Source organism: Choloepus didactylus, chromosome X, assembly GCF_015220235.1.
Source record: "Choloepus didactylus isolate mChoDid1 chromosome X, mChoDid1.pri, whole genome shotgun sequence".
NCBI classification, from domain to species: domain Eukaryota; kingdom Metazoa; phylum Chordata; class Mammalia; order Pilosa; family Megalonychidae; genus Choloepus; species Choloepus didactylus.
In genome coordinates this window covers 74,865,280-74,888,351 of record NC_051334.1, presented here as the reverse complement: position 1 = coordinate 74,888,351, position 23,072 = coordinate 74,865,280, and the positions used below count along the sequence as shown (strand labels likewise).

The 23,072-nt window shown below is 40.3% G+C and overlaps 1 protein-coding gene across 2 annotated transcripts; it reads left to right on the top strand.

Annotated features, from left to right (window-relative positions):
* The first annotated feature begins 13,188 nt into the window (after positions 1-13,188).
* SNX12 (sorting nexin 12) lies at positions 13,189-21,903 on the top strand. 2 transcript variants are annotated; one of them, XM_037822364.1, is made up of 4 exons: positions 13,189-13,382; positions 17,235-17,330; positions 18,249-18,373; positions 18,763-21,903. In XM_037822364.1, exons 1-4 carry the CDS (start codon positions 13,230-13,232, stop codon positions 18,863-18,865), a joined length of 477 nt encoding a protein of 158 aa, XP_037678292.1. In that variant the 5' UTR covers positions 13,189-13,229; the 3' UTR covers positions 18,866-21,903. The 2 variants fall into 2 exon arrangements, with proteins under 2 accessions (XP_037678292.1, XP_037678290.1); XM_037822362.1 differs by having other exon boundaries at positions 13,190-13,394.
* Positions 21,904-23,072: the final 1,169 nt, after the last annotated feature.

Below are 23,072 nucleotides of genomic sequence, written 5' to 3'. Positions count from 1 at the left end.
CTTACATGCCTTCCTTTCAGGTTAAGTCTCCTTGTTCCTGGCCTCTGGTGGGTTGAAAGATGCACTATCATACAGAAAAGACAATGTTCCTAGAATGCCTATCTTTCTGGGAAATTACTAAACTCAAACTCAAACCAAACCAACACTCAACACCCTCACTTGACATTTAATTAATGAAAATCCCACAGCAGTCATCCCACTAGCCAACTAAAAGCTACAAGGATGACAAGTAGTACACGAAATCAACAGAATAGTATAAACATCTTACAAAAACGGTCTTGGCTAAGAGCCAGCATTGTTCAGTTAGTTGGGTTGTGCGTCACAAATGGGGTTTAGACCCAGGGAGAACTGATCTACCTTCTTGGTTTCCATAAATGTCTCTGGGGTTCCCTGAATCTCCATCCAGTTCTCCTTTATCACTCAGAAAGTTCCTGACTGTCCCGTATATCCTGCTACATCTGTAGCTCACATATATAGGCATGTGGTTATGCAATTTGCTCTCAGAATAGGCTCCAGAATGTCCAGATCTAGTGTTCAGTTGATGTTCTCTGGCAGCACCAAGCAGATATGACAGCACAAGTGGTATGAAGAAATATACAGCCTGTCCCTGGGAGGAATAGTGAGGGGCACAACGGCCTTAAACATCCACTTTCGGATAGTGAACACACACTCTTAATACAGCAATAATAAAATAGCATGAAAAATGTGCTAGCTATGCCTGCTATAAAAATCCATTTCTAGCTCCTCTTTTTCATATGGGCCCTGATATATGAAAGTATACCTACCCTTAGGTTCTTCCCTCCCCCCTCCCATTTCCTGTTCATTCATGTTTACTTTCTCTGATCTCTTTGTTTAGTGGCTTCTTCTGCCTCTGGCAATTTCCACTGCTGATCCCCTTTCTTCTTTTCCCGAGGCCAGACTTATAGCATCCTTCAACAAGGTCATGCACTCAGTTAATTTATAGCTGGTGTCAGACCATTAAGATATAAGTTAAAGAGAAAGGAGGCTTAAACACAGTGCTGCTTTACTCATAATTGTGGTTTGGTGTACCAGGGGACTTCTCCTACCTACCCTGAGACTTTCTAGTTTAAACTTTTAAAAAAGAAAGTTTCCCTCCTCACTATAGGAGTAATACATGTTTATTAAAGAAAAATTGTAAAATACAGAGGAGTTAAAAAAGAAAAAGCACACATAGTCCCACCAATCCAATGAAAACTGCAGTTAATATTTTGTTATATTTCTTTCTAGTATTCTTTTTTTCCCTTCTGCATGGTTTAAAAAAAAAACACTGTCATAAACTGTATATACAATTTTCTAATTTTGTTTTTTTTCCCATTTAATATATAGGCAATTTTTCAAGTGAATTACATATGTTCATAAATATAATTTTAGTGCCTACATAATATTATATCAGTAGGATATACAATAGTTTACTTAATCATTCCCTTACTGTTAGTAATTTATTTTGAAGTGGTATTAAAATGAGGATTTGCCCAAACAATAATTGCCAAGGATCTACATTAAGCACATATAGATTGTCCCAAAACAGAAATTGCCCATGTAATCACAGGAAAATGATAGTGCAATGAAAACTTCAGTTTTTCAGTGAACAGTAAATTTCTCCAACAAGTTTAAGAGAGTATAATTGTAATGAATCTGATAGTAGTGTTAGGACTTCCCTCTCCATAATGGCAGCCTGGCATAGAAGAAGAAAAATAGACTTTGGAATCAGACATTCTTTCCTTCATTCAACAAATATTGAGTGCCAAGGGCTGTAAGGACACCAATCAAAAAAAAAAAGTGCCTGCCCACACAGAGCATATAGTCTAGTGGAGTTTACAGGCAATCAAACAAGCAATTACATACAGCATGATATATCTTGGGATAGGGGAAATATGAAGTGCTATAGGTATACAAAAGAGGGACATCTAATTTGGACTTGGAGGGTCTGGGAAGGCTTCCTGGAGGAAGTGGCATCTAAGCTTAGATAGGAAGGATGAGTAGCAGTTAGCAAATTGAAGATAGGGAAGGAATTGTGCATTCCAGACAGTTTGAATAGCAAGCACAAAGACTTAGAAGCATGAGAGAAATTCCCTCTTATCTGGATATATATATTTTTTGCCTTCATTCTTGAAGGATATTTTCACTGAACATAGAGAAACAGTGCTATTCTTTCAGCAATTTAAAGATATTGTTCCACCATCTTTTGGCCTTAGTAGTTTCTAGTGAGAAGTCCATGGTAATTTGAAACGTTATGTGTAACATGTTTTTCTCTGGCTGCTTTTGATATTTTCTCTTTGGTTTTCTGCAGTTTGCTATGATATGACTAGGTGTGGTTTTCTTCACATTTATCCTATTTGGGCTTTGCTGAGCTTGAATCTGTAAATGTATGTCTTTTGCCAAATTTGGGAAGGGTTCATTGCTTCTGCAAATAATGTTTCTCCTCCATTCTCTCTTTTCTCTCCTTCTGGGACTCTGATTACATGTAATTTAGACCTCTGATATTGTCCCACTGGTCTGTGAGGCTGTGTTCATTTTTTTTCCCCAATCTTTTCTCTCTCTTCTACAGATTGTATAATTTTTATTGTTCTGTCTTCAAGTTTACTGATTCCTTCCTCTGTCAGTTCCATTATGCTATTAAGCCCATCCAGTTAAGTTTTTTTTTGTTTTTTGTTTTTTTAGTTGTGTATTTTTAAAAATTTTTTTAATAATTCAATTTTATTGAGATATATTCACATACCATGCAGTCATACAAAACAAATTGTACATTCAATTGTTCACAGTACCATTATGTAGTTGTACATTCATCATCAAAATCAATCCCTGACACCTTCATTACCACACACACAAAAATAACAAGAATAATAATTAAAGTGAAAGAGGGCAATTAAAGTAAAAAAGAACACTGGGTGCCTTTGTTTGTTTGTTTGTTTTTTTCCTTCCCCCATTTTTCTACTCATCCATCCATAAACTAGACAAAGGGCAGTGTGGTCCATATGGCTTTCCCAATCACATTGTCACCCCTCATAAGCTACATTTTTATACAATCGTCTTCAAGATTCAAGGGTTCTGGGTTGTAGTTTCATAGTTTCAGGTATTTACTGCTGGCTATTCCAATTCATTAGAAACTAAAAAGGGTTATCTATATTGCATGTAAGAGTGCCCACCAGAGTGACCTCTCAGCTCATTTTGGAATCTCTCAGCCACTGAAACTTATTTCATTTCCTTGCACATCCCCCTTTTGGTCAAGAAGTTGTTCTCCATCCCACGATGCCAGGTCTAGATTCCTCCTCGGGAGTCATATTCCACGCTGCCAGGGGTATTTACACCCCTGGGTGTCAGATCCCACATAGGAGGGAGGCATCCAGTTAAGTTTTATTTCAGATATTGTATTTTCAGTTCTAGAATTTCCATTTATTTGATTTTTATATTTTTTATTTCTCTGCTGAGGTATCCTTTTTTGCATTCATTACCAAGGTATTTTTCTCTCCTCCTTGAGCATCGCTATCACAGAGTTTACCTCCATCAATTGTCTTTCCCATGAGAATGGATCACGTTTTCCTGATTTTTCATATATTAAGTAATTTTAGATTGTTTCCTGGACATTGTGAATGTTATGTTGTGGAGATTCTGGATTCTATTTTATTCCTCTGATGAGTGTGGATGTGCTTGTTTTTAGCAGGCAGTTAGTTTGGTTAAATTCAAACTGCAAACTCTGACTTTCCTGTAGTGGGAGGCAGCTCAAATCCCAGTTCAGTTCTTTTAGTCTTAGCTGGAAGCTGCTTTGAGTCGGTCCCATGCATGCATAGTTCAGAATAAGAATTTACACAGATAATTTGGGGCTCCTCTTCTCAGGAGCTCTCCTTTCTGACATATCCCCTCATTTCTAAAGACTGTGGTTGCCCCAGGCTCTGTTCTCTGGTTCTTCAGGCTTGAAAGATGAGGATTTCCTAATGGAGTTTTAGTGGTGTGGCTGGTGACTGCAGGTTGCCCTCAGGCAAAAGCCATAAAAATGGGAAACTCATCCCATGTTGATCCCTTATTGCATTTCAACTCCCCTCCCAAATCTGCCTGCTTCTATTCACTTTCTGGAGCCTTCAGGTGGTTTTTTTAAATGCAATTTTATTGAGATATATTCACAAACCATACAATCCATCCAAAGTATACAATCAATGGCTCACAGTATCATCATGTAGCTGGTGATCGCTTTTTGTTTGTTTGTTTGCTTTCGTATTTTGTCCAGAGTTTATAGTTGTCATCTATTGGGAGTTCATGCCATCATACTGAGACTGGAACCTGAGAGAGGCTCTCAGATTAGCTTGCTTCACTTTTTGGGGGTTGGGTTGGGGTGGGAATCAAAGCCCTCTCCTTTACATCTTAACATTTTCTATATCATCACTTATATTCTCTTGCTTCAGGGAAAGCATCTCCTCTTTGTGGTAGGACCTACAATTCATCTGTCCATCCATTCAGTTATTCAACAAACTTGTATTGACCCAGGTACTATGCTAGGTGTTAGGGGTAACAAGAGTAAGCAAAAATAGATCCTACTTCACTGAGACTTCTCTTTTCAAGGTCATCAAAGGTCTGGCCTCTTAGTCACCAGATCCCATGACTTTTTCTCAGCTTTTATCCTCCTTAACTTTATTGCTCCATTCTTGACTGACTCTAATGACCACCTGTTCCTTTAAACTCTCTCCTCTGTCTTCCAGGTCTCCTCATACTTCATTAACGTCTTCTCTCACCTTCCAAGTGGAGGAATTCTCAAAGACTTTGTCCTCGGCACCTTTCTGCTCTCATCCTTGGCAGTCTGACTCAGTATCGGTGTTTTACCTACCACTTCCATGCTGAAGACTCCCAAATGTCTATCTTTAGCTCTGACCTCTCTCTTGAGGTTGGGACTTGAATTTCAGCTGTTTGCCTTCACCTGGTTGTCTAATAGTTACATTAAGCTGCATATGATCAAAATACAACTCATTATCTTGCCCCTGAATCTACTCTTCCTTCTCTATTTCCTGTTTCAGTTATTCCTGATACTGGAAGCATATATTTAAATAAAAGCTGGATCAGGCTGTTGTAAAAGGGATTCTAGAGTTGGGTGGGCAATTTGACGTTAGGGGAAGCTCTAAAGTCCCTTCCAGTTCTATGATTCTATTATGTGTTATGTGTTTCCTTCAAGGAGCTCACAATTGAGTTGGAGGGGATAAAACAATTTGACTTTAAATGCAGAAGGAGTTCCAAGAAAGGAGACAGTGGGGAAAAAGAGACCCAAGCTAATATATTCAAAGGAAGTAGCTATGTCTTCTATTTCATCTCTATCCCCACCGCACCATTCTCTGCACACTTGGAAACTCCATGCAGGATCTTTGAATGACTTTGTAATCATTATTAATGTTTATTGAATACACATTGAGTGCATAGTTCTTCAATACATAAAGTGGAACTGGGGGTTAACCAAGATTTGATGCAATTTCTGACCTTTTTCAATCGATCAGTTAACCAACAAATATTTACTGAGTGTCTATTGTTTGCAATACATTGTGCTAAGCATTATGGGGGATGCAAGAATCAAAAGAAATATAAGTCATAGACCCTTCCCTTAGGGAGTTTATAATGTGGTTTGTAAGATGAGACATATACACACACAAAGCTAACCAAGAATGTGAGTGAGACAAAAGAGCATTACAGACAATACGTCTGTAAAAAGTTTAAAAAATACTGATTATTGTAGACTGGATGGATATGGAGGCTTTATGGAGGAGGCAAGACCTACACTGGGCTTTGTAGGATGGGCAGACATTAAATAGGCTTGAAGTTCTTATAGTTATTAAGAAGATGGAATTCAGCCCACAAAAAGTTTCAGGCTAAAAAGCAAGCACAGATGAAGAACAACATCTCGGCAAGAGTAGGCAGCTTATACCAGAATGTTACTGAGCAGTTGCTAGTGACATTCTACCCCTTCCCACCATATGTACATTTTTTGTCTTTCTCTCCTTTTTTCTTTTTTTTTCAAATCTTTTCCCCCCTCTTACTTTGTGGTGACACACAGGACTAAAAGATTCTTTTCTGAGAAGAAGATTAAAAGCTTGGGCTCAAAACCAGACTGCTGTGATGAAAAAAGTTTAGGTAATGGGTGTTGGTGGTCAAGGGCAATAATGTGCATGTATTTACTATCACTGAATTGTACACCTGAAAATGGTTAAAATGGGAAATTTTGAGTTGTATATATGTTACCAAATAAAAAGTAAAAAAGGGGGGGGGGAGGCAACACAAGGGATCCTTGTGGTAATGGAAATGTTCTGCATCTTGACTGTGTCAATGTCAATATCCTGGTTGTGATTTGAACTATAATTTTGCAAGATGTTGCCATTTGAGGAACTGGTTAACGGGATCTTTCTGTATTGTTTCTTACAACTACCTGTCAATCTGCAATTATCTCTTAAATGGGACCTCCTCAAAACTGAAGACTTTTTGTGCTTCAAAGGACTTTGTCAAAAAGGCAGTCTACTCAACAGGAGAAAATACTTGGAAACCACATATGCAATAAGGGTTTAATATCCAGAATATATAAAGAAACCCTACAACTCAATCATAAAGACAAACAACCCATTTTAATAATGGGCAAAAGACTTGAATAGACATTTCTTCAAAGAGGATATACAAATGGCTAAAAAGCACATGAAAAGATGATCAACATCATTAGCTATTAGGGAAATGCAAATTAAAACCACAGTGAGATATCATTTCACTCCTACTAAAATGGCCACTATTAAATAAACAGAAAACTACATGTGTTAGAGAGGATGCGAAGAAATAGGAACAATTATTCACTGATGGTGGGAATGTGGAATGGTACAGCCACTGTGGAAGACAGTTTGGTGGTTCCTCAGGAAGCTAAGTATATAACTGCCATATGATCCGGCAATCCTGCTATTAGGTTTAAACTCAGAAGAACAGAAAGCAGGGACATGAACAGACATTTGCGCACTGATGTTCATAGTGGCACTATTCACAATTGCCAAAAGATGGAAGCAACCCAAGTGTCCATCAACTGATGAATGGATAAACAAAATGTTGTATATACATACCATGAAATATTATTCAGCTGTAAGAAGAAATGAAGTCCTGATGCATGCGACAATTTGTATGAACCTTGAGGACATTATGTTGAGTGAAATAAGCCGGACACAAAAGGATAAATATTGTCTGATCTCACTAATATGAACTAAATATAATGAGCAAAATCATAGAGTTAATATCTAGAATATAGGTTACCAGGAGACAGAATGAGGGTAGAGAATGGGGTGCTGATGCTTAATTTGTGCAGAATTTTTAATAAGGTTGATTGTAAACATTTGGAAATGGATAGAGGTGATGGTAGCACAATATTGTGAGTGCAATTAACAGTGCTGAATCATATGTGTGATTGTGGTTGAAAGGGTAAGTTTAGGGTCATGTATGTCACTAGAAGGAAAGCTAGAGGATGAAACATGGGATTGTATAACATAGTGAACCCTGTTGTGGACAAAGAAGGTGGTTAATAGTATAAATATAAGAATGTTCTTCCATGAACTAGAATAAATGTATGCCACTATTACAAGGTGTTAATAATAGGGTGGAATATGGAGAAAAATATACCTAATGCAAATTATGGACTATAGTTAATAGCAATATAATATTCTTCCATCAACTGTAACAAAAGTATTACACCAGTGCTGAGTGTCAATAATAGGGGGGTATAAGGGGTATAGGGTTCTTTTTGGAGCAATGAAAATGTTCTCAAATTGATTGTGGTGATGAAAGTACAACTCTGTGATTATATTGAGGGCCATTGATTGTACACGTTGGATGGATTCTATGGTGTGGGAATGAAACTGCTTTAATAAAAATCTGCAACCATCTCAAAATAAAAATTTCACTCAATTGAAAAAACGCATACTGCCTGGGTTCAAACCTTGGCTTTCCCATTACTAGCTGCATGATTTTGGGCAAGTTGCTTAATCAGCCTGTGCCTCATCAGTAAAATGCATATTAAAATAGTACTTATGTTATAGGATCTTTCAAGGATTAACTGAGTTAAATTATATAAAGTACTTAAAACAGTGCCTGGTACCTAATAAGTGCTCAAAAAATGTTAACTTTTATTAAGGGAAGAAGACTGGTTAATCACAACATTATCTTTCCAGTTCTTATTGTTGCTAGATAATTAATTATATAATTAATGAACACCTCTATGGAAGCTGGAGGCCAGGTTCTCTTGTCAGCTAGTGGGTTAGGTCTTTGGCAACCCCCAGTAAACCTGTATACACACTCACACACTTAGGCCACACCACTTTTTCCCAGATTGCTCTCACCCTAAGGTGATCCAGAGATACTTTGGAAAAATATATAAAATCATTGACTTAAGCAGACAAGTTGAGTGTTTAAAGGGCACTTCATCAACCTAGGGAGGGAACTGACAAATTTCAGAAGGGATTTAGTTTAGAGACCACTCCTAGGGAGGTGTCAGGTGAAATTAGGGTTAAATGAATTTCAATTAGGGGAGAAGTCACTAATGATAACAGGCAGCCTGCGGGGTGTATGGGGAAAGAGAGAGGGGGGGCTACACAGAAGGGCAGCTAAACCATGAATCCCGATCCCCTGGGGTACAGAGTGTGTATATGAGTCCTGCCCTTTTGTTTTCATCACTGCACTACCTCTTTTTACACCCAGACCCTCCCTCCCTGCTCCCTCCTTGCAGTTCTAGCCCCCTGCTCCCAAGAGGAACTGCAAACATCACAAATCGCAGGGGCTTTTGATTTGCCATTTTCTTGGGACCTCCTGAATAGAGAAAAGAAAGAAGTTCTTGTCAGTATTGTGTAACACTGAGTCGGAGATTGGGAAATCTCCACCAGAAAAAATTAAGGGCTGGAAGATGGATAGGTGTCTGTTTAAGGCACAGTATTATTGCCTGTGGGCAGGAGTATGAACTAAATGAAGTTCCTTCCAATTTAAGGATCCTAAATCCACCCCCCCTTTCATTCTTGACTTCGTTTGGCACGGAATGAACATGGCCAAGGAAACCCAATGGAGAGGAAATTAGCATAGCTCACATCAAGTTTTGATGTTACCTGTTTGCCAAGAGATTTGACTTGGCTATTCCTTTTGTTGGTGTGATAATTGAGGTACAAAGGAAAAGTGTGCCTTGTCCGGCATCACTTGGTAACTCTGAAGCTCTATGCCTTTCATGAAAAACAACAAGGTCTGTGTGTGTGTGTGTGTGTGTGTGTGTGCATACATGTGTGTATCTAAGGGAGCCAGCTAGTAACAGCTGTTATTTATGTTACCACAAAGGATTTAATTAATCCAGTACCCTCTACTCTCCTCCTCTCTCCACCCCATCAAATCTTTCCTTAAAAAAAAAGACAGTATATCAGTTATTTATACCTCATTGTGAGTTTAACTCACACAATTATCCTAGGGCCATTTGATTTTAAGCTACATCTCTTTACTTTCCTGTATATTCAACTTCTCACTTTCAATTAAATCCTCCCCTCTAGCCTCTAAGCATATTCAAATCTCTCCTATCCTTAAAACAAACAAACAAACAAACAAACAAATCCTTCTTTGACACTGCATCGCCCTCTAGCTACCATATTCCTTTTTTAGGCAAGCTTCTCAAAAGAATAGTCTCTACTAAATGTTTTATCACTTCACCTCTGAGTCAATTGTCAATCTACTGCGATGTGAGTTCTACCTCCAGGGGTCTATGAAACTGCTCTCATTTAGATAATTGTCAAATCTAGTGGACACTTCTCAGGCCTCATTTTATTTGGCCTTTCTACTGTATTAAACACTGTTAACCACTTACTTCCTTCTCTTGGAAACTCTTTTCTCCCTTGCCTTCAGACACTATAGTCTCCTGGTTTTCTTCCTCTCTGACCACTCCTTCCAGATCTCCTTTACAAACTTCTTTTCCTGTGCCTGCCCTTTAATATTTTTCCCAAATGGAAATAGTTTTATTATTTTTTGTCTGATTAAAAAAAAGCAATATTTGCTCATTGTTAAAAAAATCAGATCCTTTAGAAAATTATAAATAAAAATTTAAAATCCATCAAACGCCACCATGCAGAGATAACCACTGCTAACATGGTGCATATTCTTCCAGACTTAAAAATTTTTATATATTATACCATATACATTAATAAAAATGGTATCATCCTACAATATTGTTTTTTAAATTTGTACTCTGTTACTATATATACAACCTAATGTTTCCCCTTTTAACCACATTCAGATAGATATTTCAGTGCTGTTAATCATGACAATATTGTTTTGTAAATAGCTTTCTTCATGGACATCATTCCATACTAATAAATATAAAACCACATTATTTTAAATGGATACATAGCAGAATGCTGAATTTTACATTTACACAACAGAATGAGTTTTTTAATGGAAGTGACTGAGATGCTGAGTCTGTAAAATACAGAATCCACTACCCCTTTGTAAGACTTGTCATAAACAAATTCAAAAATCAGGAAAAAAAAATGGCTACAGAATATTCCATTGCATGAATGACCAATTACCTACTCTTGAAAGCTAGATCTGTATACTGGTATGTTTATGTGATTGTCTGATTATTTTATCAGGATAAATTATTTGAAATGAAATTACTGAGTCAAAGGTCTCTGTAAATAATATTAAAAATTTTTTAAATACAAAAGACTTAAACATAATAAATGAAAAAAAAAAAAAAAACACAACTCTCCCTGTCATCCCTAACTCCTGTTCTTCAGTTCTGCTCTCCAGAGACAACCAGTGTTACAAGTTTCTTGAGGTCAAAGGTTTTTAGATACATACTGCCAATTTGCCTTCCAGAAAAATTGTTCAGGTTTGCACTCTGACCAACACTGCATGTGAGTACACTTTCACCAACTTTTAAATCTTCTGTTCTTGCCTCTTCACATTTTTCTTTCTAGACTCTCCCGTTGTGATCTCATCTACTTCTCTGACTCTGATTCTCATCTGTGTGCTGATGACTCCTAAATCTCTATCTTTAACACTGATCAAGCCCTCGAGCTCCAGGCAAGCTGGACATCTTCACCTGGATGTCCTACAGACACCCCAGATTTATCTATATTGAACTCATTGTCTTCCCTCCGAAACTACTCTTCTGTAATTCCAATTTTGGTTGGTGATATCAGCATCCACCAGTTACTTAAATCAGAAACCTAGGAGTCATTTTCAATTCCTTCTTCTCCTCTCAAATAGTAAAATTAGCTACAATAATAACTAAGTTACTGAACACATACTATTGGCACATATTTTATTTCACTTAATTCTCACAGCAGCCCCAGAAGTCGCTTTTAGTTTTATCATATCCATTTTACAGAACAGGAAAACTAAGGCTGAGAGTGTTTGGATAACTGGTTCAAGATTATATAGCTAGGAAGCAGCGATTTAAACTCAGGCAATTTGACTCCATAGCCCATATGTTTAAGCCATACACTATACTACCACTATATCTAATCAGATACAAGTCCTATCTGTTTTATTTTCTCAATTGCTGTCCTATTTCTTCCCTTTGCTCTGTTCCCATCACCACCTGATTCCAAGTCCAATTGTCGATAGCCTCGTAATTAGTTGCATTCAACACCAATATGTCTTCCATGCTGCCTGCAACACAATCTGATCGTATCTTTTCTCCTGCTTAGGATCCTTCAGTGGCTCCCTCTTTCCTGCACCATAAAGCCAGAGATCCTTTGCTTAATGTAGAAGGACAGCCCTCATCTGCCCACTCCCCGCCAGCCTACCTCTCTAAACACTTCCATCACAAAATCTGAACTAGTTATAATTGCCAAAAAATACGGTGCTATTTCATCTCGCTATGACTTTGCATATGTTATTGCCTATGCACTAAATTACTTCTCCGTTTTCACTATTTGTCCTCTACGTCCTTTCTTGTCTGTCAAATTCAGGTCTTATCTCCTCCAGGAAGCCTGCCCTAATTTCTCTAATTATTCATGTCCTATACACAGCTTTGAACATTCGATTATTTTGTATTTGTCACATTACATTAGTTTTATTTACTTGCCTCCCTTGTTAGAATGTTAACTCCTTGAGGAACTGACTTATTCAATTCTATGCTTTAATGTTTAACATGGTGCCTGGCACATACATAGTTGCTTAGATGTTGGTTAAACTGAATTAAATAACTTAATTGTGAAATTGCAGGGCCTTGTATTCAGTTGAAGGAATTTCAAGTATTGTGATATGGGAAATACTTTTTGAACAGAGGAGGGCAGGTGGCAGGATGAAGATGACCCGAAATCACCACTCTGTCTACCCCTTAAAGTGGGGCATTTGTAAATTAGCCATACATATTAATATTTATATACATGTTCTGGTGTGTAGGTGTATTCTATCTCTATTACGGGTTGCAAGCGACCTTAGAACAGTGCCAAGTGTGCAGTTCTGCAGGACAAAGATAGAAGAGATTAAATAAATGCCCTCAATTTGCTGAGAAATGGAATACCCGAGAACTCGTGGAATTAGCTTTTATGTGGCAAGTGGAGGATGAAGACATGCCCAAATTTTCCTAAAAAGTGAGAATGAGAAATCATTCGAAATGCTCGCAGCTTTCTTGGAACCACAGATAGTGCTGAGTGCTCAAATGCTTCTGGAACGAACTGAAACTATCTGTGGCGCAAGCGGCCAGGCTGCGTTCTAGGTTCTTGATACCACTGTTGGATCCTCACCCTTTGGAGACCACTCTTCTATCTTCAAGGAGAACCCTGACTTATTCAGGTCCCGAGGCTTCAGCTTATCACTGTAGGATCCTAGCTTGTGGGGCAGTGCCCACTGCTGACTGATACGTGGTATAAGACAATGTCTCGGGTCGAGGGGCAGCGATTGGCGGAGCCTGCCTGCCGAGCTCCGGAGGACATTGGGTGGTGTGTTCTGGGAGATGCAGGTTCCGGGGCGGCAACAAACGCCGCCCGGAAGTCTGAATGAGGCCTCCCTGGGACCGGCTGCACCGCCATCAGCTTGGCGGCTATTCAGGGCGCAGGGCCTGTTCCAGGGGGCGTGCGCATGCGTGCGTGCGTGCGTGCGTTGGTGCGCGTGCTCGGGGCCGTTCTCTGTGGGTTGGTTGGTTATTTTGCAGGCGGGAGGGGCTGTGCACGCTCTTGCCTCCCGCCTCTGTCCCCCCCCCCCCCCCCCCCGGTCCCAGTCTCTCTTTCGGAAAGATGTCGGACACGGCAGTAGCTGATACTCGGCGCCTTAACTCGAAGCCGCAGGACCTGACTGACGCTTACGGACCGCCGAGTAACTTCCTGGAGATCGACATCTTTAATCCACAGACGGTGGGCGTGGGCCGCGCGCGCTTCACCACCTATGAGGTTCGCATGCGGGTGAGTCACGGGGTGAGGGAGACAGCTGAAGGAGGACCGAGCGGGGGGGCGGAGGCGGGGGGTGGGCTGCCATGGGGACGACTATTGCGGAGAAGACGCTTGAAGGGGTCATTTGGGTGTTAGGGGGGTTAATAGGTTTGGAGAGCGATCTGCAGTCTCGGTTGTGGCCAGAGGGTACAGAAAACAACTGAAGGGGCTCCAGACAGGGGTGAGGGAAGCCATGAGAAAGAAGTGAAGCTTGGCTGGATGGAGTGGGGAGGATGGAGAAAGATTGGAGTGAGGAATTCAAGGAGACCGGAATCGTGACTGTAGTGACAGAAGGAAGGGAGGGTGGAAGAGGGCTGGGGGATGGGAAGCCACGGCAACATGTAGCTGGGTTCCATAACTAAACTGGGTTGTAGGAAAAGTCAGCCTGAAGCGAGAGGGCAGGAAGGCCCAGGTTCTTCTTAATGAGGTCTCTCTGGGATGGGAGTCAAGCAAGGCCTTGGATTAAGGAGAAGATAGACTTATGGAAAGGGAGACAATGGGCTTGTGGGAGTAGAAATAAGAAATCTTGGGAGTCTCTTGAAGACTGAGTGCTTCCTTGACTCGTGTAGGATTAGCATCTGAAAGAGAGAAGTATTTGATATTTAAGTTTCTTCAGGTACTACATATGCTGTGTCTCACCGTGAAACCCGGCATGCCTTGGGATTGGTGGTTTGTCAAGTGCTGCTCTCATCTTATGCTGACCCTTAAGATTTGAAGTATCCAGAATGTTTACTTAATGTTTATTGGCTCTCATTTGGGTTCTCTGTATATTAATGGGCATTTGTTCACTCTGTCCTAAATTAACCTTTTGGATTCAGACCCTGACCTGTAGTTTCTTTAATACATGATATTTCTGTTCTGGCCCGGGAGTGGTTTCTGCCAGAGTGCACTACAGAGGACGTTATTCTCTAGTACTTAGTCCCCAAGGCAAGGATGGAATGTGCAGATTGAGTACATGGTTTGCAGGTTATTTTGCCCACTTGAAGTGGTTACAGACCAAAAAGTTTAAGAAGCATTTGTTTTCTTTCCAGACTAGAGGGCCAGAATATTTTCTATGGACAGCATCCTGCTCGAGCAGCATTGAAGGCCTAAAAGAGTGTGTGCTTTCATTTTTGAATGACTACATTGAATGAGAGTGTGGTCTCCTACCTGGGCTTTGAAATATAATTAAGAAATGATAATTCCCAAATTCCAAGTTTGGCAAAGTTCAATCTGAAGAGAGAAAAGTGAATAGCAAAAATTGAGGATGCCCTGTTTGACTTGTCTGTATAAGACATATTTGAAATCATTTCTGCTGGAGAAGAATGGATGTTAGGTCCTTCAAAATATGATAAAAGAAGGGAACTGTTAGTGGTAGAGAACTCAGTTACCTGATGGAGTCTGGGCTTAGCTTGTTCAGTTTAAGGACCCTCTCCTGTGGGGTTTGGAGACATTGTCTCAATGCATTACCCAAGCATTCTAGGGATTATGAATGAAATAGCTATTCTACTTCAGATATTCTAATAACAACAGGGGCTGTTCATCTAGTGCCTCCTATGTGCTGTGCACTGACCCAGGTTTTAGTTTCTATCTTAAACCTTACAAGAATCCCATTTTACAGATAGGAAACTGAGGAGGAGTGCTGTTTAAGTAACTTGCCCAAGTACACATACTAATAAGTGACATTTATTAGTAATAAGTGACAGAGCTGGGATTTGAACCCAGGTCTGTCTGACTCCAAAGCCCATGCTCTTTCCACTGCACTTTAGACTCTCTGCAAGGCAAAACTTTAGTGTGCAACATTCCTCTACCCACAAAGCTTTTCACCAATTGGTACCACAGCTTCTAATTGTATAATGATTATAGAGTTGATGGTAGTTCCTAGTTCTGTGGGTTTGAGTTAATTTGTATGGTTTATGTTAATTTGTGTGGTTGTGTAGGTCTTTAATATTTTTATTGAATTCCACTTTGGGGAAAATTGGTTTTAAGTTGCTATTTTAAGTGATTGTTCGTGGAATGCATTATACGGAGCATGAGATTCAGAGAGAATGGGCTTTGGAAGTTAGGCATTGTGTGTGGTAGAAGCAATTGGCACTGACTTTTTTGTATAATAGCAAAATATTTCTAAAGCTGTTTTCTTCCATTTTGTTGAAGAAGAAATCCTACACCCCCACCCCACTCCCCACCCCCAGAAATGAGGAGTCTGGAGAGGTGTCATGTGGTCTCGTGTGATATATATGGAACTTTTAAAATGCCAGTTTTACTGTGAACTTCACCTTGCTTCTTTCTTGCCTGCCTTTCCCTTGACTTTACGTTGACCAGAGTCAAAAGACTCTCAAGGATATCCTGTCCGACACAATTCAGTCTTCCACATATGGCTTTTAGGTTGGAGCTGGGAGACTATCCTTATTTGTAGTAGCCCCTTCCTTAGTTGACTTAGATGTTGAGATGAAAGGCCATTATTGTCGCCATCCTGTGGTGGTAGGGAAATAATAACATTTTTGTGAGTCAAAGGAGGAAGTCCTCATAATGGCATTGAGTGGTCTGGCTTTCAGGCAATTGCAGAGAAAGGAAAGAAATTAGTTCCTTGTATTTTCATCCATTGATCTGAATTCGCTGGTAGGAAATACGGTCGGTATTAGTACACGTGGCTGGTCATTTCTGTTTAGAACCTGTAGACAGGACTTTTTGTTTGTCAGGGAGTTCATATTGCCACTAGAGCCTTGGGAAACTTCTCGATGATTAAGATATGGGAAAAAGTTGTTTTATATCAGGTAGTGAGCTATGGGAAACCAACGTATGTAATGGCTGTTTCTGCTGTGCTTTCTAGATAAGGAGAGGGTAAAGAGATACGTAGAGCCTTTATTAATCAATTGAGTATTGAGTAACTTGCTTATATTGCATTTGGGGAGATAGAGAAGCAGTCATTGTTCCTGATCTCAATGAGATTTAGTTAGGTAGACAAGACTTACATAATGTATAAAACAATAGTGTGTCAGACAATACTAAGTGATAAGTGTCATAAGAGTTCAGAGAGGGGAGAGATCAATAAATTAAGCTGATGTTGTCAGGGAGGATTTCCTGGATCAGGTAGGACTTAAGTGGGGACTTATAGACTATGGAGAGGATTTGGACAGGAGAAACAGGAAGGCAAATGTTGGAGGTGCCTATCTCTTTTCTTTACAGGGAATTTAAATTTACTTTTTAATTGAAAATGTAAATATGTACACATGATAAATTCAAATAGTACAATGCAAAATGAGGACCCTCTCAATCATTCCAGTCACCTAGTCTTACTCTCCAAAGTTAATCACTATTACCAGTGTCCTTTCATGAAAATTTTATTCATAGATATAAATATATACATGTATATCCTTTTAAACATAAATAGGAGCAAGCTATCTATACTGTTCTATACCTTGATTTTACCGCTTAGTATCTTTCCATATTGGCACCGAAATATCTTTCACATTCTTTTCACAGTTGTATAGTATTCTACTGTAAGATATAGCATAATTTGTTTAACCAATTCCCTATTGATGGGCACTTATTAGTATTACAAATAATAAGATACAGTGAAAATATTTGTATATACATACAACTGCAGGTCTGTTTGTAGGATAAATTCCAGGCAGCAAGGGACTTGTAATCAACATCTGTGACAAGGCTGGATGTGGTCAGAGTTGGTATTCACCCAGCAGTATTTTGAAAGGGTTATGGGAGCATGGTCTGAAGGAACTGCTGCTTCCTTAGGACCTGTCCAAGTGGTTCTGAGAGGTGGCCCTCATAGGCTGAACATTACTTACCATCTCTCTCATTCTTCCTTTCTTGTAGACAAACCTACCTATCTTCAAGCTGAAGGAGTCTTGTGTGCGGCGGCGCTACAGTGATTTTGAGTGGCTAAAAAATGAGTTGGAGCGAGATAGTAAGGTATGGCCTCATTCCCTGTGTGGCTTTCTTGTTCAGGAGGAGGCAGAGAGGGCATAAAATCAAAGACTATAAAATCTAGAAGGAAATGGTTAGGGTGAACACACTCTTATCTGCCAAATCCCAATATATTGGATCTGGGAGATACCCTTTGAAATTTGAAAGTGGTAAGTTCAGGACACATATTTAGAAGAAATATTATTTGACTTAGTGATTAGTAAAGTCATACAACTAAACTCCTGTAGATGCTAAAAATGGGAAGTATAGTGTCAGGAAAAGCCTAGCTAAATTTTTGGATGTAATGGAGTGTTAAAGCGAGAAATGTTTGGAGTTTTTTTCCTTTCTTTTGAGAGGGTCGTGAGGGGAAAACTGTCCTCCCACAAGAACTGAGTTGGATTAATTATTCTTTTTTTCTTTTTTTTTATTAGGGCAGTTGTAGGTTTACAGAAAAATTGCGCAGAAAGTACAGAGTTCCTATATACCCACCGCCCTCACACATACGGTTTTCTGTATTATTAACATTTTGCATTAGTGGTGCCTTTGTTACAATTGATGAAACAATATTATTATAATTATACTGTCGAGTCCATAGTTTGCATTAGGGTTCATTCTTCGTGTTGTACAGTTCTATGGTTTTTTTTTTTAAAAAAACTTTTATTCTGGTAACATATATATAACCTAAAATTTCTGCTTTCAGTTTACAATTCAGTAGTGTTAATTACATTCATAATGCTATGGTTCCATCACCACCAGAGTTGGATTAATTATTGACCTGAGCCATTCTGGCTGTTTTTATGGTCTTAGTTCTACAAATTGCTGGCTGGGGGGCAGGGTGGACCCTATGCCTAAAGGAAATGAGGTACACGGTGCTCATTCCCTCTCTGTCCTCCCATGTGGCCAATATTTTGCATCTGCCTGCAGATTGTAGTACCACCATTGCCTGGGAAAGCCTTGAAGCGGCAGCTCCCGTTCCGAGGAGATGAAGGGATCTTTGAAGAGTCCTTCATTGAAGAAAGGAGGCAGGGTCTCGAACAGTTTATTAACAAGTAAGCAAAGTTCCTGGGGACTTCTCTTGCTACTTTTGCCTTCAAGATCTTTCTGTATGTTTCATCTATCTCGCCTTTTGAAATGGGTTTTGTGATTGTGTTGGGGGGTGACTGGACAGTAAAAATCCCTTCCTTTGAGAGGAATTATGATCCTATATCTCAGGGCCTGAGAAAGCACTGTGTGTTGGATATTTCTAGGGATTTCCCTACCTTGCCCCACTTTCTCTCTTTCCCTCTACTGTATTGTGGTTGCAGTGGTCCCCTGTTGCTATCATCCTCCACTAGCTCAAACCTCAGGACTGCCCCTGCCCTTCCTCCCCTGTCTGCACCCCCCTGCTAATTTTCTCTGATCCCAGATACTAATGATAACCATCTTGGTTTCTTTATAGAATTGCTGGGCACCCACTGGCTCAGAATGAACGCTGCCTACACATGTTCCTGCAGGAGGAGGCAATTGACAGAAACTACGTCCCCGGGAAGGTGCGCCAGTAGGAGCCCCTCTCACCACTTGCCCTCTACCTTCCTGCTAAAATGACATTGATTTTTACACTAAGCCTCTCTCTTTGATCTGAAGATGGCTGTCCATCCCCTGGCCTGACAGACTATCTGGCATAGTGCTGCTTGGTACCTGACTACACCATGGGCACTCTGCTAGGATCCTCTTCTCTGAGGAGAAGTGGGAAACCACTGGCAGATGCCCATTTGCTTGGGGATGGGGGTTGGGGTGGGGGTGGGATTGGACCGGAAGGCAATTTGTTGGGCGTTTACCCATGCCCAAAGGCTAACCTTGGGGTGGGTGGGGGGTCTTGTGCTGGTGAGGCACTTGGATACATACTGATGCTGCAAGTCCAGGGGATTTTTCTTACTCTTAGGTTTAACCGGGAATGCTGAGCAGGGAAAAACCCTGCCTTTCCTACCTGCATGAACTTTTTCTTTTTTGGAAAGTTGATAGAGACCCAAAAGCTCTCCTTGTTTTCTCTAGGCCTGTGCCCAGTGTTCTCAATGCTTTCTTTTGCTGCTTTCTCTCTCTCTTATTGCTTTTCATGGCATAATCCTCCTAGAGTCCAAGTAGTCTATTGTGTGGAGCATGGTGTGTGGGTTTTCTGAGCCCATCATCATGGCTGCTTCAGGGTCAGAAGAAAGCCATAGGGCAGTAGGGGAGCTTCTGATGCCTAACCCCTCTCTCTTTATGGCTCCCCACTCTGGCTGCCTGTTCTTTGCTCACCAGTAGGTGAATTACCATGGGCCAGCAATTCTCCCTCCCCAAGCCCTTACTACTTTTTGGGTTAGCTTTGCAGGTTTGGTGGCTTGAGGGATGAGGGTAGCTCACCACTGCCAGGTAACTCCCTGAAGGGTGGGAGTGGAACATTTTCTGGGTACCTCCCAGTGGCAGGGAAGGGCATCACCATTCTCTTTCTTCCATTCTCCACCCCCCCCCCCCCAATCCCATTTAGTGCTGCCACAGGGCAGAAACACATGGACAAATCACATAGTCTCTGACTTCTCATAAGCACTTTGAGCTGTTGAATGAGGCTCAGGGGCAAGAGTTGTCGCTGCCTCCCCTGGCTTGGTCACAGGGTTATTGAACTGCCTGTACTTGTTTCCTGCAGAACTCCAGCATTCTCCCCAGAAGTTGAGCGAGGGATAGCAATTGGGTATGGGTTTCCTAAATCTTAGAGTCCAAAGCAGCTTCCTGAGGCTGGCAACTTTCCTGGGTTTCTGTCTGAGATTTGTTTGCTGGGACCTGATATCTATCCCAAGTAGTGGTATGGGAGCAAGTTAACTCTGGTGTCAGGTCAAAGGCATGAACTCTGCTTAGACTTCTATCATGGAAAGATTGGAGTTCTCCATACAGGGCCTTGGGGGAAAGGATTGCTGATTCTGACATGACCCTGATCCAGGGGATTAGGATTGAATTTTTGACATGGGATTTGGAGCCCATCTAAATGTTGACATTCCCTGAGACAGATCGGCTCTCCAGCTGCTGAGCCTGTGCCAGGGGCTGAGCAGCCCCTAGAGAGTCTCTGCTTCCTTTTCCCACCTTGCCAGTGTTGGTGTTGTTGCTGCCTTTTTGATTTATATCCTCTGTTAAAGCCTTTTTTTGTTTGAAGATTCCTTTTTTTCATTGTGCACAAGTGCTGAGAGTCTGAGGCCCCATTTCTGCTGTGTATATATCCTGACCCAGGGCTTTTATTCAGCAAACTGTTCATTCTTCTGTCAGACAATGTCATATTCAACTTCTGTTCATATTAAACCACTGTGAAGCAAGCTTCTGTTTTCCTGCTTAAGTTGTAAATTTAGTATTTTTTAGTGTCAAGGATATGTTGGGTATTGTGCAGAAATTAAACAACATGGCCTATCTTAAGTTTTGCATTTAAATTGTAAAAAAAAAATGCGGAATCCTAGCTCCCTGTAGCAATATTGCCCTATCCTTCTTGTAACTGACATTGTCACAGAGGTAATGCATCTGCTTGCAGGAAGTAGCAGCAGTAGGCTCAGTGCCCATGGTTTGGATCAGATTTAGCAGATTTGGTTTTTAAGCTTGTGGGTTTGTTCTATTTTGGGCAGAATATATTTATAACATATATCTGTATACTTATGCAATATATATACAAACATGCAATACACATATACATCCTCACCTCCCTGACACATGCACACACACACATATAGAGACATACAAACTGTTTTCCTTCATAGGTTTGTTACCTCAATTGAGATTTTAGGATTTTTTATTTGTTTGTTCTTTTCAAGTATATTTGATGCAGACAGAAAGGTGGGTGAAACCTGAGAAATGTCAGTGGGTGAATGTTTTCTTCTGACCAGTATGCTCTGAAATGTCTTCTTGCACAACGTGGGTTTGGGGAGAGGTTTGGAATGAGGAGAGGTAGGGGTCTTGTCATTTGGGAAGTCAAAGTTAGTTTTAATCACTTAGGTCAGTATAGAAAGAAGGTGTAGAAAGTGATGTGGTCAAAACATTAGGAAAGTAATGTGACTTAACAGTGATATTTGGGTCTAAGTGGAAGAGTGGGGGCTGAATTGGGGAGGATAAAAGATTTTCATAGTTCAGTAATGAGATGACTAAATAGAGGAGACAGGGAAGAATAGGTGTTTCTGTGAGGTAAAAGTAAGGAATAAGGAAAAGGAGGAGTAAAGAGAGATGCAAAAATAATGTTCCAACCTGCATAGGCAGCAGAATTAGAATGAACTAGAGAGTGACTTTAAAATGCAGCTATAAAATAAAATATTAACAAAATTTTGGACAGATGACATTCAGTTAACAAGTACTGATTAATAACCTTCAGTGTGCCTATCCCTATGCTAAGACCTGGGGGTAGAGGGTGGGGAGAGAGTAGGTGGAACAAATAAAATATGACTACATTCCCTTTTCCCTTTCTTTATAGAGCTTACGGTTCAGTTAAAGAGATGTCTATACAAGACAAGAAAATGTTAGAGACAAAATAAGATAAAAGGTTTATGAACATCAAGTTGTTGTTTTAAATAAACTATCAGTTCAGATAAATTCCCTCTCTTTGGAGTCAAACTGGCCATTTTTTTTATTAAATGCAGTTTTATTGAAATACATTCACACACCATACAATCATCCATGGTATACAATCAACTGTCACAGTATGATAACATAGTTATGCGTTCATCACCACAATCTATCTCTGAACATTTTCCTTACATCAGAAAGAACCAGAACAAGAATAAAAAATAAAAGTGAAAAAAGAACACCCAAATCATCCCCCCCATCCCACCCCATTTGTCCTTTAGTTTTTATCCCCATTTTTCTACTCATCCATACACTAGATAAAGGGGGTGTGATTCACAAAGTCTTCACAATCACACTGTCTCCCCTTGTAATCTACATTATTATATAATTGTCTTCAGGAGTCCAGACTGCTGGGTTGGAGTTTGGTAGTTTCAGGTATTTACTTCTAGCTATTCCAATACATTAAAACCTAAGAGGTGTTATCTATATAGTGCATAAGAATGTCCACCAGAGTGACCTCTCGACTCCATTTGAAATCTCTCAGCCACTGAAACTATTTCGTCTCATTTTGCATCCCCCTTTTGGTCAAGAAGATACTCTCAGTCCCACGATGCTGGGTCCACATTCATCCCCAGGAGTCATATTCTGCATTGCCAGGGAGATTTATACCCCTGGGAATCGGGTCCCACATAGTGGGGAGGGCAGCGAGTTCACCTGTTGAGGTGGCTCAGTTAGAGAGAGAGAGGGCCACATCTGAGCAACAAAGAGGTACTCAGGGGGAGACTCTTAGGCACAATTATATGCAAGTTTAGCCTCTCCTTTGCAGTAACGAGCTTCATAAGGACATGTCCCATGATCGAGGGCTCAGCACATCAAACCGCCAGTCCCAATGTTTGTGACATCAACACCAGTCCAGGTGAGGAAGTCCAACACTTCCGCACCTTCCCCCAGATCCTCGGGGCTGGAGAGGGGGAGGCTAAATATATTTTTTATTATCTGCCCAAATTACTCTGGGATGTGTCACTATTTCACTCCAGCCTATACTAACCTACCGTATCTCACTTCCTATTCAAAGTTCCACGCAATTGTGGTCAAACTGGCCATTTTTGCACAGAACTGGGTCCTGAAAGAACTCAAAATCCAACCCCTCTTGCCTGTCAACACTGAGGAAAACCGTATTTTTCTTTTATTATAAGGAATTCA

Bases quoted from the DNA above. Each gene is read 5' to 3' on its own strand.
- SNX12 (XM_037822362.1), top strand. From the start codon at position 13,230: ATGTCGGACACGGCAGTAGCTGATACTCGGCGCCTTAACTCGAAGCCG. The intron at 17,331-18,248 runs GTATGGCCTCAT...ATCTGCCTGCAG, and splicing joins AGTTGGAGCGAGATAGTAAG to ATTGTAGTACCACCATTGCC. The intron at 18,374-18,762 runs GTAAGCAAAGTT...GTTTCTTTATAG, and splicing joins CTCGAACAGTTTATTAACAA to AATTGCTGGGCACCCACTGG.